The sequence below is a fragment of the Pteronotus mesoamericanus genome, unplaced genomic scaffold (genome assembly GCF_021234165.1).
Source record: "Pteronotus mesoamericanus isolate MK-2021 breed Mesoamerican mustached bat unplaced genomic scaffold, CSHL_Meso_final contig_82, whole genome shotgun sequence".
NCBI classification, from domain to species: domain Eukaryota; kingdom Metazoa; phylum Chordata; class Mammalia; order Chiroptera; family Mormoopidae; genus Pteronotus; species Pteronotus mesoamericanus.
Window position 1 is genome coordinate 14,808,409 of NW_026555265.1, and position 15,110 is coordinate 14,823,518.

A 15,110-nucleotide genomic window follows, 5' to 3' on the forward strand; every position below is an offset into this window, starting at 1 on the left:
GTCCTGACTGGTGTGGCTCAGTTGGTTTAGGGTCTTCCAGCAAAGTGATGGGCCTCTGGTTTGATTCCTGATCAGGGCAAATGCCCAAGTTGCAGGTTCAGTTCTCGGTTGGGCTGTATGTGAGAGGCAACCCATTGGTATTTCTTGCACTGATGTTTTCTCTCCCTCCCTTTCCCCTCTCTAAACAATAAATTTAAAAAAATCTTTTAAAACATTGAATCTTTAAACAAAATATGGAATGTTTAAAAATACAGTAGCTACTGCTCATTGCATATTAGCACCAAACAGGTGCTCATGTGGGAATGCAACAAAGTTAGTAATATTCTTCTTATTTTACAAATGAAGAGATTGAATCTTAGACATTTGACTTCACAAAACCACCCATTCATCTTTTCTTTCATTGGACAAATGTATTAAACACCTGCTGTTTGCCAGGAAATTTGTGATGTGCTGATGACATAACCATAAGCAAGCAGGACCCAACTCTGTGCACATTAACCTGACATCTGTACGAGAAGACAGGCTATGAACCAATCAATATAATAACATGTAACTAGCACAATGTGTTATGGAGCATTTCTCCTGGAGTTGGGGGGAAGTTATGGAAAGAGGCTCCCAAACGGTTTCCAGAGGAAGTGATTTTTAAAAACTGTCTAGAAGAGAATGTAGAGTTAAAAAGATGAAGTGTGTGTAGTGGGAGAATGGGGAAGGTGTTGGCAAACAAGAAAAAGCCTGTAACAAGGCGCACAGTATGACAGCAGCATAGCATGTAGGGCAGGGCAGGAACAGAAAGTGAGAGGTAAACAGGAGGAACTAATTAAGGTTTCAGTTCTCTATCCCAGGGCAGTGGGAAAGCTTTGAAAGATGTAAGCATTTAGGATTGATGTTTTAGTGGGATTCCTTGGGCTGCTGGCTGGAAAATGTGTTAGCATATGCTAGACTGCAGTAGGGAGACAAGTCAGGGGCAGCTTAAAAATCTTAGTGAGAGGTAATGATGACTTCAGAGGTCTTGGCAAAGAGGATGGAGAGAGATAGACAGTTTTCAGAGATATTTACGTTTTAAAGTATATAATGAGAGAAGAAGAAGGGATTGGAGAAGGAAGGAGGGTGTCAGAGATGGTGCTTAGGCTTGGAGCTTGGTAGATGGATGATGATTTATTCAAGGACAGAAGGTAATTCAGAATTGTGGGGAAGATAATGGGTTTAGGTTTGGACATATTGATTTGAAAAAGCCTCAACCAAGTGGGTTGTTCATTAAGCAGTTTGAAATGCAAATCTGCAATTTTTAAGAAAGAGCCTTCTGGGCTAGAAATGCAGTTTTGAGAGTCAGTGTATCTGGTTATCCATGTAGCCTGAGCCTTAAATCTCTGCTTCAGGAGTCACAGACCGGGGGTTGAGCCAGGTACAACATTGACTTGTGTGTTGTTGAGTAAATTACCTAACCTTTCTAAGTAGTTGAATGGCAAACAAATCTTCTTTGAAGAGGTGATATTTGAGCAGAGACTTGAAGCAGGGAGGTCCATAATCTCATCGATATTTTTGAAAGTTCACAATGGATGACAGTAGGAAAAAAAGATTGGGGCTAGAAAAATGGCTCAGTGGCTGTGGGAGATTTCAGACATGTATAAAGAGTACCTTGTGTGCTTTAAAGGATACACATGATCAAGAGAGTGACAGGAAAACCTACAGATAGGAGATAATATTTGCAAAGCATATATCTGATAGGGGTTAATATCCAAAATACTTGATGATCCAAGATATTGGCAAAGTAGATAGAAGCTACACTAACCTCTTCCAAGGACCAAAGTAGAATTACAAATAAATTACAGAAAAATCATTCTGAATAATTAACTGAACGCTAACTGGAGAGAAGCCTTTTAATTGAGGACTTACAGAAGAAATAATATCACTACAGTGAGACTGGCAGGAAGCACAGAGTTGCGAGAGGGCTACCTGGGTTCCCACAGGTGGCATCTGAAATTCTGGAGGGGTATTTCAGAGACTGGTAGTGTCCCCCTGAGAAGTGTGGGGTCTAAACCCCAAGCTGGGATCCCCAGCCTAGAGCACCAGAACTGCGAAAGGAACCCAAATAACATGTGGCTGTGAAAGGCAGCAGAGTTTCTGTCCTCCGGAGAAAGATGACTAGAGATGCAGAGAGCCTATATAAAGGCCAACACAAAAAATTTCATTTGTAGCCACTTACACTGGACTCTGGCAGAGGGAGGGCAGAGTAGAGTAGAGCCACCTGAGGAAAATCTGGGGTTGGTGGCTTTGGTGAGGGAGCTGAATAATAAGCTGCCAGGATCCCTCTGCTTAGTCATTCCCCACACTGAGAAGCCTTCTTTCCTGGGCATAATATTCCTCTCCATGGAGCAACAGCCTGGGGGGAAGCAATAACCCCACCTACAGGAATCTCTAGTCACCTTGTGAAGCTTAAGCCAGTCTGCTGAGGAGTACAGCTGGAGGTGCTTGTACTGATTAAGCCTAATGGAAAGCCTACAGGTGAAGGTAGATCTCTGGGGGCTTTGAGACTTAAGCTGACCCTCTCCCAGGTCCAGTGCTGGTAAAAACTAGACTTGGTGCACAGCTTGGTTCTTTCTGCATGCACCCAGGCCCAGCAGAGGGAGTCACAAACTGTCGATTGCTGACAACCCCAAACAGGTTGCCAGAGCCAGTCACACGCAGCGTCTGAATAGGTCTTCACCAGAGTGTTTGCATGTAGACCTAATACATAGAAACAAACATAAAGAGACAGCCGAATGCAAAGACAAAGAAATAGACCCCAAGTGAAAGAACAAGAGAATTTCCCAGAAAAAGAACTAAATGAAAGGAGGCAAGCAATTTATTAGATATTCAAAGTAATGATAATAAGGATGCTCAAAGCATGAAGAGAGACATAAAAATCATAAAAAAAAGACCAGTCAGAAATGAAGAATGCAATATCTGAAGTAAATAATACAATAGAAGGAATAAACAGTAGGTTAGATGAAGCAGAGGATTGAACAGTGATTTGGAAGACATGGTAGGAAAAAACACCCAAGCAGAGCAACAAAAGAAAAACATTATTTTAAATGAAAAGAGTTTCAAAAATCTTTGGAACAGCAAGAAGTATAACAATATTGGCATCGTGGGGCTACCAGAAGGAGAAGAGAATGAGCAAGGGACTGAAAACCTATTTGAAGAAATAATGACCAAAAACTTCCCTAACCTGGTGAAGGAAAAAGACACACAAGTCCAGGAAGTTAGATAGTCCAAAATAAGATAGATCCAAAGGGCCCACACCAAGACACAATCATAACTGAAATGGCAAAGCTTAAAGACAGAGAATCTTAAAAGTAGTAACAGAAAAGCAGTTAGTTACCTACAAGGGAGCTCCCATTTTACTGTCACCTGATTTCTCAACAGAAACATCTCAGGCCCGAGGGGACTGGCATGAAATATTCAAGGTAATGGAAAGCAGAAACCTACAACTAAGGCTACTTTACCCAGCTGGCTATCATTTAAAATTGAAGGAGAAATAAAGAGCTTACCACACAAGAAAAAGCTATCAGAGTTTGTTACCACCAAAACAGTATTATAACAAATGTAAAAGAGCTTGCTTTTAGAAAAGAAGAAGGAGAAGAAGAAAAAGAAACAGAGGAAAATAGTTTAAAAATAAAATAGCAATAGATACATATATATCAATGATCACTTTAAATGCAAATGGCTTAAATGCTTCAATCAAAGACATAAGGTAGCAGAATGGATAAAAATCAAGACCCAGACTTCCAGCCAAGATGGAGATAAACTTTGCCTCTTTGCACAACCAAAAGAAGGACAATAACAAATTTAAAAATAAAAAACAATCAGAGCTGCCAGAAAAATGTATGGAAGTCTCACAACCATGGAGTTAAAGAAGAAACATTCATCCAGACTGTACCAGAACACAGCGTCGTGAGTTTCCCTGCCCTGTCAAATACCTAAGGCTCTGCCCCTTACAACATAACAGGTGTGCCTAGACAAAGAAATATGGCCCAAATGAAAGAACAGATCAAAACTCAAAAAAAAGAACTAAGAGATGAAGAGATAGTCAACCAATCAGAAGCAAAGTTCATAACACTAATAATCAGGATGCTCACAGAAATGGTTTAGTATGGTTGCAAAATAGGGGGAAAAGTGAAGGCTATATAAAGTGAAAAAGAAAAATATACAGGGAACCAACAGTGAAGGGAAGGAAACTGGGACTCAAATCAATGATGGAACAGAAGGAAGAAATAAACATTCAAAGAGAACAGAATGAAGAAAGAATTCAAAAAAATGAGGAGGGGCTTAGGAAACTCTGGGACAATTTTACACATTCCAGCATATGAATCATAGGGGTGCCAGAAGTTAATTGGAGAGACTGACAGGGTCCTAGAGCATACACAAACCCACCCACTTGGGAATCAGCACTAGAAAAGTTGCCAAGCAAGTAGCATTGCTCCCTCTCGGATCCCTCCCTCACATACAGCATCACAATGCAGAGACCTGGGTTGCCCCACCCTGGCGAATACCTAAGGCTCTGCTCCTTCTAACATAACAGTCATACTGAGACAAAGAAATATGGCCCAAATGAAAGAACAGATCAAAGGTCCAAAATTAGAATTAAGCAATGAACAGATAGTCAACCTATCAGATGCACAGTTCAAAACACTGGTAATCTAGATGCTCACTGAAATGGTTGAGTATGGTTGCAAAATGGAGGAAAAAGTGAAGACTATGCAAAGTGAAATAAAGAAAAATATACAGGGAACCAATAGTAAAGGGAAGAAAACTGGGACTCAAATCAATGATTTGCCGCAGAAGGAAGAAATAAACATTCAGCCAGAACAGAAACAAGAACAAGAATTCAAAATAATGAGGAGATGCTTAAGAACCTCTGGGACAACTTTAAATGTTCCAACATCTGAATGATAGAGGTGCCAGGAGGAGAAGAGGAAGAGCAAGAAATTGAAAACTTAATTGAAAAAGAAGAAGGAAAACTTCTTCAGTCTGGCAAAGGAAGTAGATTTCCAGGAAGTCCAGGAAGCTCAGAGAGTCCCAAAGGAGTTGGATCCAAGGAAGCACACACCAATGCACATCATAATTACATTACCCAGGATTAAAGATAAGGAGAGAATCTTAAAAGCAGCAAGAGAAAAAGACAGTTACCTACAAAGGAGTTCCATTAAACTATCAGCTGATTTCTCCAAAGAAACCTTACAGGCAAGAAGGGGCTGGAAAGAAGTATTCAAAGTCATGAAAGGAAAAGACCTACATCCAAGATGACTCTATCCAGCAAAGCTATCATTTAGAATGGAAGGGCAGATAAAGTGCTTCCTAGATAAAGTCAAGTTCAAGGAGTTCATCATCACCAAGCCCTTATTTTATGAAACGTTAAAGGGACTTTAAGAAAAAGAAGATAAAAAACTATGAACAGTAAAATAACAGCAAACTCACAACTATCAACAACTGAACCTGAAAAAACAAAAACAAAAACAAACTAAGCAAACAACTAGAACAGAAACAGAATCACAGAAATGGAGATCACATGGAGGGTTATCAGCAGGGAGAGGGAAGAGGGAGAATGGAGGAAAAGGTACAGGCAATAAGAAGCATAAATGGTAGGTATAAAATAGACAGGGGGAGGTTAAGAATAGCATAGGAAATGGGGAAACCAAATAACTTATATGTATGACCCATAGGCATGAACTAAGTGGGGGTGGATTGCTGGAGGGAATGAGGGTACCAGGCAGAGGGGGATGAAAGGGAGAAGAAAAGAATGGGACAACTGTAATTACATAATTAATAAAATAGACTTAAAATGCTGAGCAGTCAAGTCACTCAATTTCAGGTACGTTAACATTTTAGTATCTGAATGAACATTTTTTTAGAGAGAGGCATATTTTAAAATAATAGTCTTTTTTCTGATTTACCTTCCAGGAGCTGTTAAGCTTTCTGTGGTGTAGGTGTCTATGCCAGACGGTGCATAGTTCCAGATGATTTCCTCAGCAGCAATATAGTAGTGTCTAATTTGTTTCCTATGGGTACTGTCCTCTGATGAAGGCTTCTTACAGTCTTGTACCCAGAAAAAGGCCTGCAAACCAGCTGAAAACCACACAGGAATAGATGTATTAATGGCAGCAATGTTTTTCCTATTGCTTTACAAATGACAGACAGAAACTGAAGAAATAGACAGCCAGGAACAGTTTTATAAATTAGAATAAACAGTTGAAAATAAATTACTACTGATGGGAAAATCAAGCAGTTTTTTAAAATTTCTGTATACAACATAGAAAAGAGATATTAATGAATAGTGTTTTCAAAAATATGGTACCAGTTTTGTGGGCTTTCACCCAGGAGGTCTTTTGATGAGGAAAAAAAAAAAAGACATTAATGAATAAGTTAAGGAGAAAGGTTTTGCCATGCTCTAAAAGGTAGCGTGGGGTAGAGGAGGTGGAATAGAAGGAAGTAATTACTGTTCTCTCACACGAAATGATTGGGCATCTGCTGTACTAGGCCTTCTGCTGCCAAGGTCACATAAAATAGGTGAGATTATGTTTGAAGGTCAAAGTAACATACCCAAGATCCAGATTAAACCTTAATTTCTTCAGGAGAACACTATTACAAATTAATATTTTTCAAAAACTAGGAAAGTTTTATCACATTATATGAAAGAGATAAAGAAGGAACATATCAAGTTAAATTAAAAAAAAAGCTGACTTAAATAAAAAAGAGTTGGCTTGAACAGCAATAAAAAAATACAAAAAGAAAAAGAAAAAGAAAAAAACCAGAGTAGGCTATATTTGATAGAACCAAGTTAAAAAAAAAGGCTAATTTTCAGGACAATATGCAAATATTATAGTATTTACAATATTGTATAAATTTTACAAAGCTGAGAAACTATATACAGTACTGTAAGGGCAATACTATACTATACTTTCAGGGCCATTCTTTTCAAAAATTAATACATATTTCAGATTTCATTACTTCATAAATGTTGCAGTCTTTCAGTCTTTTTTTATTATATTATGCTGCATACCATCATAGAAATAAAATTAAGTTGCCTGTTCAAAGTTCATATCATTAGTTCATATCATTCCAAATATATCTAGTTTTTAGTTTCTGATTCCTAATGATTGCCCCATAAGTAATGTAACTGAGACATGACCTTTTTTTTTTAAGCTGACAGCTAATTTCAGGTAAACATTTCCTACCTTTCAGATGGTTTAGATTCTGACAGTTAAGCATCCATTCTCCAGGGTTCTGGGCCACCATAAAAACCTCAGAAAACGTTGCAGGGAAGAGATTGATTGTATCCACACGGTAGTTCTTGTTAGTTAATGTTTGGCCATGGAAGAAAGCTGCGTGCACATCAATTTCATTACCCATACCAAACAGATACCATTTCACTCTGTCCTCTGCACACATGGACAGTCCTAGGAGACTTCCAAAAGCATATCCATTCACAGCTGGAAGTCAAGAGTAGAGATTGTGACTGATAGACAGTGGTGCCTGGGATAGTGATAGTTACCACTGCAGAAATAAGTCAATTTGGGATAAAAAACCCCTAGCACATATATTACTATTCTTCCCTCTCTTATACCCACATTAGTCATTACAAATCAATCACAGCACTCTTTAATTTTGGACCTGAATTCAGCCTCAGGGTTCTTGCAAATGCAGTACTAGCAGATGAACATGACACTGAAGATGAAGCGTATTTGCTCTTTTTGTTATAAACTGTATTTGTAAATACAAATGTATGTATATATACAGAACATACACACAGATAGTAAACAGGAAAAAGACAGATGGTTATTTACTAATCATTACTTATGATTTAGTGATCATTAATTATGTTGATGGTGGTAGTATGGATGATTTTTATCAGAATTTTTCCAATTTTCTATAGTAAATATAAATTGCTTTTGTAATAAGAACAAAAGGAAGGGTTTTCTCTTTTTTAAAGGCTGGAAGGCAAAATTAGAAGACATACGGAGAAGGAAAGAAGAAATACGGAGGACCAGTGACCAGAGCCACAAAGACCTAAAAGTTTAGAAGCAGAATGGCATGAGAAGAAAAGAAACTCAAGGTCATTGTTCAAACTGAGTGGTCCTAGAGATAAGGTGGAAATTGGTTGTGGGAGGCACTGTGACAGTACCCAATGCAACTGAGATATCAAACCAGACCTATCCAGACTAGAATTTTAGTGTCTTTTTCTAACATCTGTTTTTGTTGACAAAAGGAAAGAAGATCTTCTAGCCATAATAAACAAAAGTTGGAAACAAAAATCTATACTTTCTTATTAAGTTTAGTTTTCTGCTTTGGTAGTACAATTATTTTTGTATTCTCAGTTTCTTAGTAAAGGTTATTTTGAAGAAGCTAAAAACAAGCAAACAGAAATTAAAACTTATTGGTCTAGTTGGTGGTAAAGGATTTTACTTATCTGAATTCTGAATGATAGAAAATCTTACTGAGCTCATTATTTAGTTTCTGAAGTAAAAGAAGGGCCTGGACAGTAAAAAAAAACATTTCTAGAAGAAATAAAATAAACTGAAATATAGAAGAAATGATGCAAAGTGAGGAGGGACAATGTATGTGTAGAGAAATATCTTTTAGAACTATTTTCCTAAATATTTGTAGTTCGATGTTCTGTGATAGCATGATTTTAAGTATTTAGTTTAATAATTTTAGGCTGTCTCAAATAATTTTTAGAATGAGTTTGGAAAATAAATATAGATATAACATACATATGCATCAATTGATAATTGATGATGTTTAATCCATATCAGTTTGGGAACAATTTGGTGAATCTGGCTTAACCTGTCTTAGAGTTTTGAATTGACCTGTTTATCTGAGTATCAAGTTCCATGTCCAATACGTTTTGTTATGAGAGCCACAGATTAGAAACTACTTATCCACATGAGGGAATAAACCTAGCAGAATCAGTTGATCAAGAAAAATACGGTAAAGGTAACATATCTTTGGTAATCTTACAATGCATTCTGTTACTCTCCTGGAAGTCTTCGTTGTCTTTTTCAACTTTCTCTGGTTCAGAGCAGTAGGTTTGAATGTTGTCATCTAGGTACCAGCTGAGGTTTTCATCCACCACAGAAAACATCACTACAAATTCTTCGTCAATATTTTTTTCTTTTTCATTATCCAAAGAATCTGAAGTGAAAATTGCTTTTTTAGTAGAATTTAATCTTTACCAGGTATTTTAACATGTAATTTATAGTTTTTAAATTTTTTATTACTTATTTTCCTAATAAACCACAAATCTGGACTACTCATGTTTTACAGAATTGGAAATATTTCACTCTTTAATTTTGTCCATAATTTTGGACATAAGTTTTATGTTCAGTGTTATGTCTTTTGCAGACACTAACATATCTGGATGTTCAGTAACCACATAACTATTAAATGCTTTTTGGAAAATGTGAAGGTTGGAATTCAAAGTTCTGTATATACCTTCTAGTGCTTATAGCCACAAACTAAGACAAGTCTTTGAAGGTTAACTAATGATTGTTCAAGTAAGAATTAGATTTCAAGCTCTTGATCTATGTTATCTTTTTCATGAGGTTAGAAATAGATGCCAGCTCCAGCTGGTGTGGCTCTATGGTTTGGCCAGCCTGCAAGCCAAAGGATCACTGGTTTGATCCCAGTCAGGGCACATGCCTGGGTTGTGGGCCAGGTCCTCATTAGGGGGCACATGAGATGCAACCACACATTGATGTTTCTCTCCCTTTCTCCCTCCCTTCCCCTCTCTCTAAAAGTAAATAAATAAAATCTTAAAGAAAGAGAAATAGATGCTATGAGATTATATTTACAAACAAAATACAAATAACCACAGACCTGTCACCATGGAGTGTCACTAGGGAATCACATTTAGTAAAGTCATACATGTTTTCAACACCATTTTGAAGTTAGATACAACAAACTTCTCCCCAAGGAGAGCATATCTCCTGTAGCTTAGCAATAGTTATGAATGTTTGTTCCATTTATCCCTTCTTCTCCTATCCTGTCTGCTCTTCCCTTCCTTTTTTTTTTCTAGACTCACTGCCTCTCTGCCTTACCTATCTAATCACAACACAGAAGACTTGACTTATATTTAAAAAACAAACTGCCTGCCCTGTCTCTTGTCTTTTGGTCATACTTGTATATTCTGAGCAATAATGACACAATGTACCTTTTTTACAGAGTATTAAAGGTCCGATGAGTCCTGAGGCAATATCTCTTGGAGCATCAATGTGGGAGTGGTAAATTCTGGTCACGCAATTGCTGTCTTCCTCACCAGGGCTTTGTTCCTGGGTAGCATGTAATATGTATTTATACTGCTCACCCGGATATACTTTGTCATCTGCTTTATGAACATCCGTGGTGTTATCAGGGTAGATGGCCCCTAGAAAGCAACATGCAATGGAATTGCAAATTGAATGTGTTTGAATTTAAAATAGGGAATAGATGTTTACTAATTTATTCAACAAGCATTTATCTATTATGTGTCCCCTTGGTGGATGCAGTGATATCCTATTTGAACACAGAGGAGTGAGAGACGAGAGGATCTGGAACTTCACAGAAAATGTTATTATTTTTCATGTTGACTAAGTCTTCAGGGAGCAGTAATAGATAAGTCAGGAGCAGAATTATTTTTGGTTTGTAATTTAAGGAACCACTTCTGCCTTAAGGTTATGGTATGGAAGTATGAACAAAATGGCTATCCTTTGTATAATTTGAAACTTTTTATATAATATCAGAATTTGTCTGTGAAGTAACCATGGAATTTTTTAATTGTTTTACTTTTAATTTTATAAATTTCCAAACGTATTTACAAGTTAAGAGAATAATATGGTGAACTGCCATGTACCTATCAACCCAGCTTTAACAATGATCAACTCAAGGCCAATCTTGTGTCATCTATACCCCCACTCACTCTTACCTCCATCACCGTCTAATTACTTTAAAGCAAATCCCAGACATCATATCATTCATTCGTAAATATTCAGGTATATATCTTTAAAAGATAAGACCTCTTTTTTTCTTTTAATGCAGACACAACAAAATTATACCTTAAAAATGATTAATATGTAAAAATGGAAATAATTCCTTTTTTACACAAAATTGTAAAAAAGAAATAAGATGGTAATCAGCTTCTATGCTATGAATGTAATTGTTGGGTTCAGAAAAAAAATAAAAAATATGTGATTAAAACATTTACCTTCTAAAACAATAACTCTTTTTTTAAAAAAAGATCAGTAATTAATCAAATCTAAATTTATCTTAATTTTCAGACTTGATCCTTATAATTTCAATGGAATGTAGAATGGCCTTGATATTTTTTGCTTATGACCAGAGCTGACATTTATTGAGATATTACTAGGTAGTATCTTTGTCCCTATTTTATGCATGAGGAAACTGAAGCACAGAGAATTTAAGTAACTTGTCCAAGATCATTCACCCAGCAAAAGGCAACATTGCACTTAAACCTTGGTCTATGAACTTTGAAGTCCTTGCTCTTAACCACAACAAAGCACCAACTTTTTTCATCATCATTATCGTCATTAAGTACTAAGGATGATATAACAGTCCTACATTCAAATAACCTTTCAGTTAATTGTGTCTCAGATGTGACTCTAGGGTCACCTAGCCATGCTCACCATTTGGCTGATGTATGAGCCTTAGCGGCAGCAGTTTATCCAAAGTTAGGATGAGAGGTGACAATGGCCATAGTATATTTATTAACCCTGTCTTGAGTCTTGTTTCTTCTTTTTGGATTTTTGCCTTTTCTAGGCCCTCATGTACACTGCTTGTATTTCTTATTCTGACTATTTGGTTGCAAAGAAGTTGGGTACTGCAAAGAATGTCCACCCCTCATGGCCTTTCACTCTATGTGTCCACCCAGAAATCCCAACACAATCATACTTTACACAAACACACCCAAGAGAAACACAGCAATATTATGATGAACCAAAATAGTTATTAATAAAATAGATTAGATCTAAATAACATTGTTACAGGACTGACTAGAAGTGGAGTTCATAATCTTAGAAGTTAAAAAGTGTTCCTACTCAAAAGTGAGAGGAAATTCCAGAAAAAGAATGAGCTGAACTTACCCTCATGTTCCTTATAATAAGTTAGGCCATGTGCATGAAAAGTGTAGGGCCTAGAGGCAAAGTTTTTTAAGTGAACATAAATGGTGTCTCCAGTTTCTGCTTTGATAATAGGGCCTAAAAACCCCAGCCACACAGGTTTTTCTATCACCTTATGAAAGGTTTCATCTGTGTATTGAAGATAAAGGGCTTTCTTGTATATTCGCCCAATTCTATCAGGGCCATTTTGAAGATAGATATTGGAATGTTCCCTGCAAAAGAAAAGAAGACAGTCACTTTATCAGAAACCATCATTTCTGGGGGTACCATTATAATAAGAAAGAAATTAATGACCATATATCATTAAATGTTTTCCTATTGTTGTAAGGATGCCTCCAAAAAAAAAGAAGAGGAGAGCTGGCACTTAGTCCTGGTATTTTAATTATGTGAAGTGTCCTACATCAGGTATGAGGCAGGAACCATGTATAAAGGTACCATAAACATATGATGTACCTTACCAGAGTATGTCAACAAGATTTTTATATTAAAACACAGAGGCATTATGGAATAGAATATAAAATTAAAGTGAAATATTAAGATAAAGCAGTTAAAACATTTCTCACTTATGGTAAACCTCTTTCAGCTAGTGGAAAAATTTGAGTTCATAGACAATCAATTTGGATTTTTGTATGTATATATGTATTTTCCTAAATAAAGTAAAATTAATAATGTTAAATTAATTCTATTATTTTTATTTCTTTTAGTAGCGCTAAAACAAGGTAAGAATTGATGTGTGATGATGTGTGTGGGTTTTAAAATTACCTTTGGATTCAAATTACCCTTGAATTTTTCTCAATCCCTTACTACCAAGAATAGTTGAATATTGAATATTTATATTCTGATTAGTGGCTGATCAATAGTTGCTTAAAACTTCCTAAAAATAGCCAAGTCAATAGGAGTCAGGGAGACTTTTTCTTTTAAAAAAAAGAAAAGAAAAGGAGAGAAAGAAAGTGGGCTTTGTATTCAAAGGTTGGAACTGATTCTGAAGTTATTGTCCTTAACAGGGGTTTAGTTCTGTGGGCACTGTGGGCACTGTCAATTAGTGATTTGGGAGGACCCATTTCAAACCTGGGCTTTGGCAATCCCCTCCTCTACAACCTAGCAACCAACATGTCCAGAAGAATAAAGACTGCTAACACTCAGGCTGATGACCTGAGGTTTGTGTTTGTTGGGGCGGGGGTGTGTGTGTGTGTGTGTGTGTGTGTGTGTGTGTGTGTGTGTGTGTACTACTGTTGTCTCAGGGACTTTGATGCCTTACCATTTTCCAACTCAACCCCTGTGGGACCCAAATAACCTGACTGGGGAATAAACCTCATTCTGTTTCCTCAGCTGTAAGCTCATACAAAAGAGTGAGAGATATTTTCCTTTTCTCTTTCAAGACAAGAGTAGGGCTTGTCTGGGAGCTCTGGAGTTTCATTGCTGCAGAGTATGAAGACATAGTTTTTCAAAAATATAGGGCTCTAGCTCAAATTTTCTTAAGCTTTAATGTGCATAGGTATCTACTGAGGACCTTGGTAAAATGCAAATTTCTGAGCCCCAAACCCATAGACTCTAATTCTGTGCATCGGGGTGGGGTTTGGCATCTGCATTTACTAAGAATACCCCCAATCCTATGTGTTCTGATGCTGCTTTGGGTTCATTTAGTAGCCTGAGTTGGGGAGGCTCTGAGGTGAAGGCAATGGCTCCCAGTTGTCCAGTCCCAGAGGTAGTGGAATTCCTAGAGATAGTGAGACAGAAAGGTGGCAGGGTCTGTTTCCACACCAGACCTGGAAGTGGCCAACCCTCTGCTGGTGTGGTTCCATGGGGGCATCAGATTAAGCCTGAGTGTAGGAGAGAAGGAGCATGATTGCTTGGCAGTGGTTGTGGTGGCTGAGTGTGGGCAGCAGGTGCACGTGTTGAAAATAGCAGAGACATCGTGCTCCGGGTTGACCAGGGCACTTCAACAATGAGCATCTCATAGTTATCATACACCAAACACCCCAATTTTCCTGAATTGTGTAAACCCGATGATTCTCAAATTGTTCACTTAAAAACGAATGAGATGGGTCCCCTCCCCCTATCCTAGTTGGAGGAGGGCCAAGTAGGAAGTTAGAAAAATAAAGCATCATCTTTGGATCCAATATGGAGTGGCAAATTCATGTTTATGCCATCATTTCCATTTGTTTTCATTTTCTAATTGGTTGTTGCAGTTTCCATTTTGTTCAAACAAAACATAAACAAAAATTCAGGCTGGCTCAGAAAGACTTCAAGGGCATCAAAATAAATGGCAAGACAGGGAGGTGAATCTCCCCCTCCCAAATTATGGCATTACTAGCAATGGGGATATTCTTAATAAACAGATGTTTTAACAACAGCAAAATGCTGAGGCACTGAAGACTGCTGAGATACAGACAGATTCATCCAGTCTATACTGCTGACAGGAGCTCAGCAAGAATCTAGTTGCAGTCAGGCACACAGCTGTGGCAGCAAAACCTATAGAGTGAAGATGCAGTCCTCTCTGTCCCATCTAAGAACCTGGACCACTTGATCTCACAGGGTACATCTAAACTACAGGGTAAATTTTCTCCAATGTCTGTATACATTCCTATTACTAGGAGATTGGTTCCAATGTTATTTTATTTTTTTAAAATCATGCTTATTCTATTACCGTTGTCTCAATTTTTCCCCCTTTGTCCTCCTCCACCCATCCCACCCTGCCCCGGCTCCCACAGTCAATTCCCATTCAGTTGTCCATGTCCATGGGTCAGTCATACATGTTCTTTGTTTAGTCCCTTCCCCTTCTTTCCACCATTGTCCTCCTTCTCCATTCCCTCTGGTCACTCTCAGTCTGTTCCATGTTTCCTTGCCTGTGGTTTATTTTGTTCCTTAGTTTATTCTGTTGAATAGATTTCACTTATAGGGGAGCTCATAGGGTATTTGTCTTTCACCGACTGGCTTATTTCACTTAGCATAATATTCTCC

The 15,110-nt window shown here is 37.6% G+C and overlaps 1 protein-coding gene across 3 annotated transcripts in view; it reads right to left on the reverse strand.

Annotated features, from left to right (window-relative positions):
* The window catches only part of CP (ceruloplasmin), an 82,637-nt gene that overhangs the window by 46,152 nt on the left and 21,375 nt on the right, over positions 1-15,110 (reverse strand). For all 3 annotated transcript variants that reach the window (XM_054585180.1, XM_054585181.1, XM_054585182.1), the window contains exons 2-6: positions 12,114-12,361; positions 10,190-10,402; positions 8,998-9,171; positions 7,215-7,469; positions 5,934-6,105 (exon numbers count right to left, since the gene is read on the reverse strand). In XM_054585180.1, coding sequence (XP_054441155.1) covers positions 5,934-6,105; positions 7,215-7,469; positions 8,998-9,171; positions 10,190-10,402; positions 12,114-12,361 — 1,062 coding nt within the window. The remainder of the gene's footprint in view (positions 1-5,933; positions 6,106-7,214; positions 7,470-8,997; positions 9,172-10,189; positions 10,403-12,113; positions 12,362-15,110) is intronic.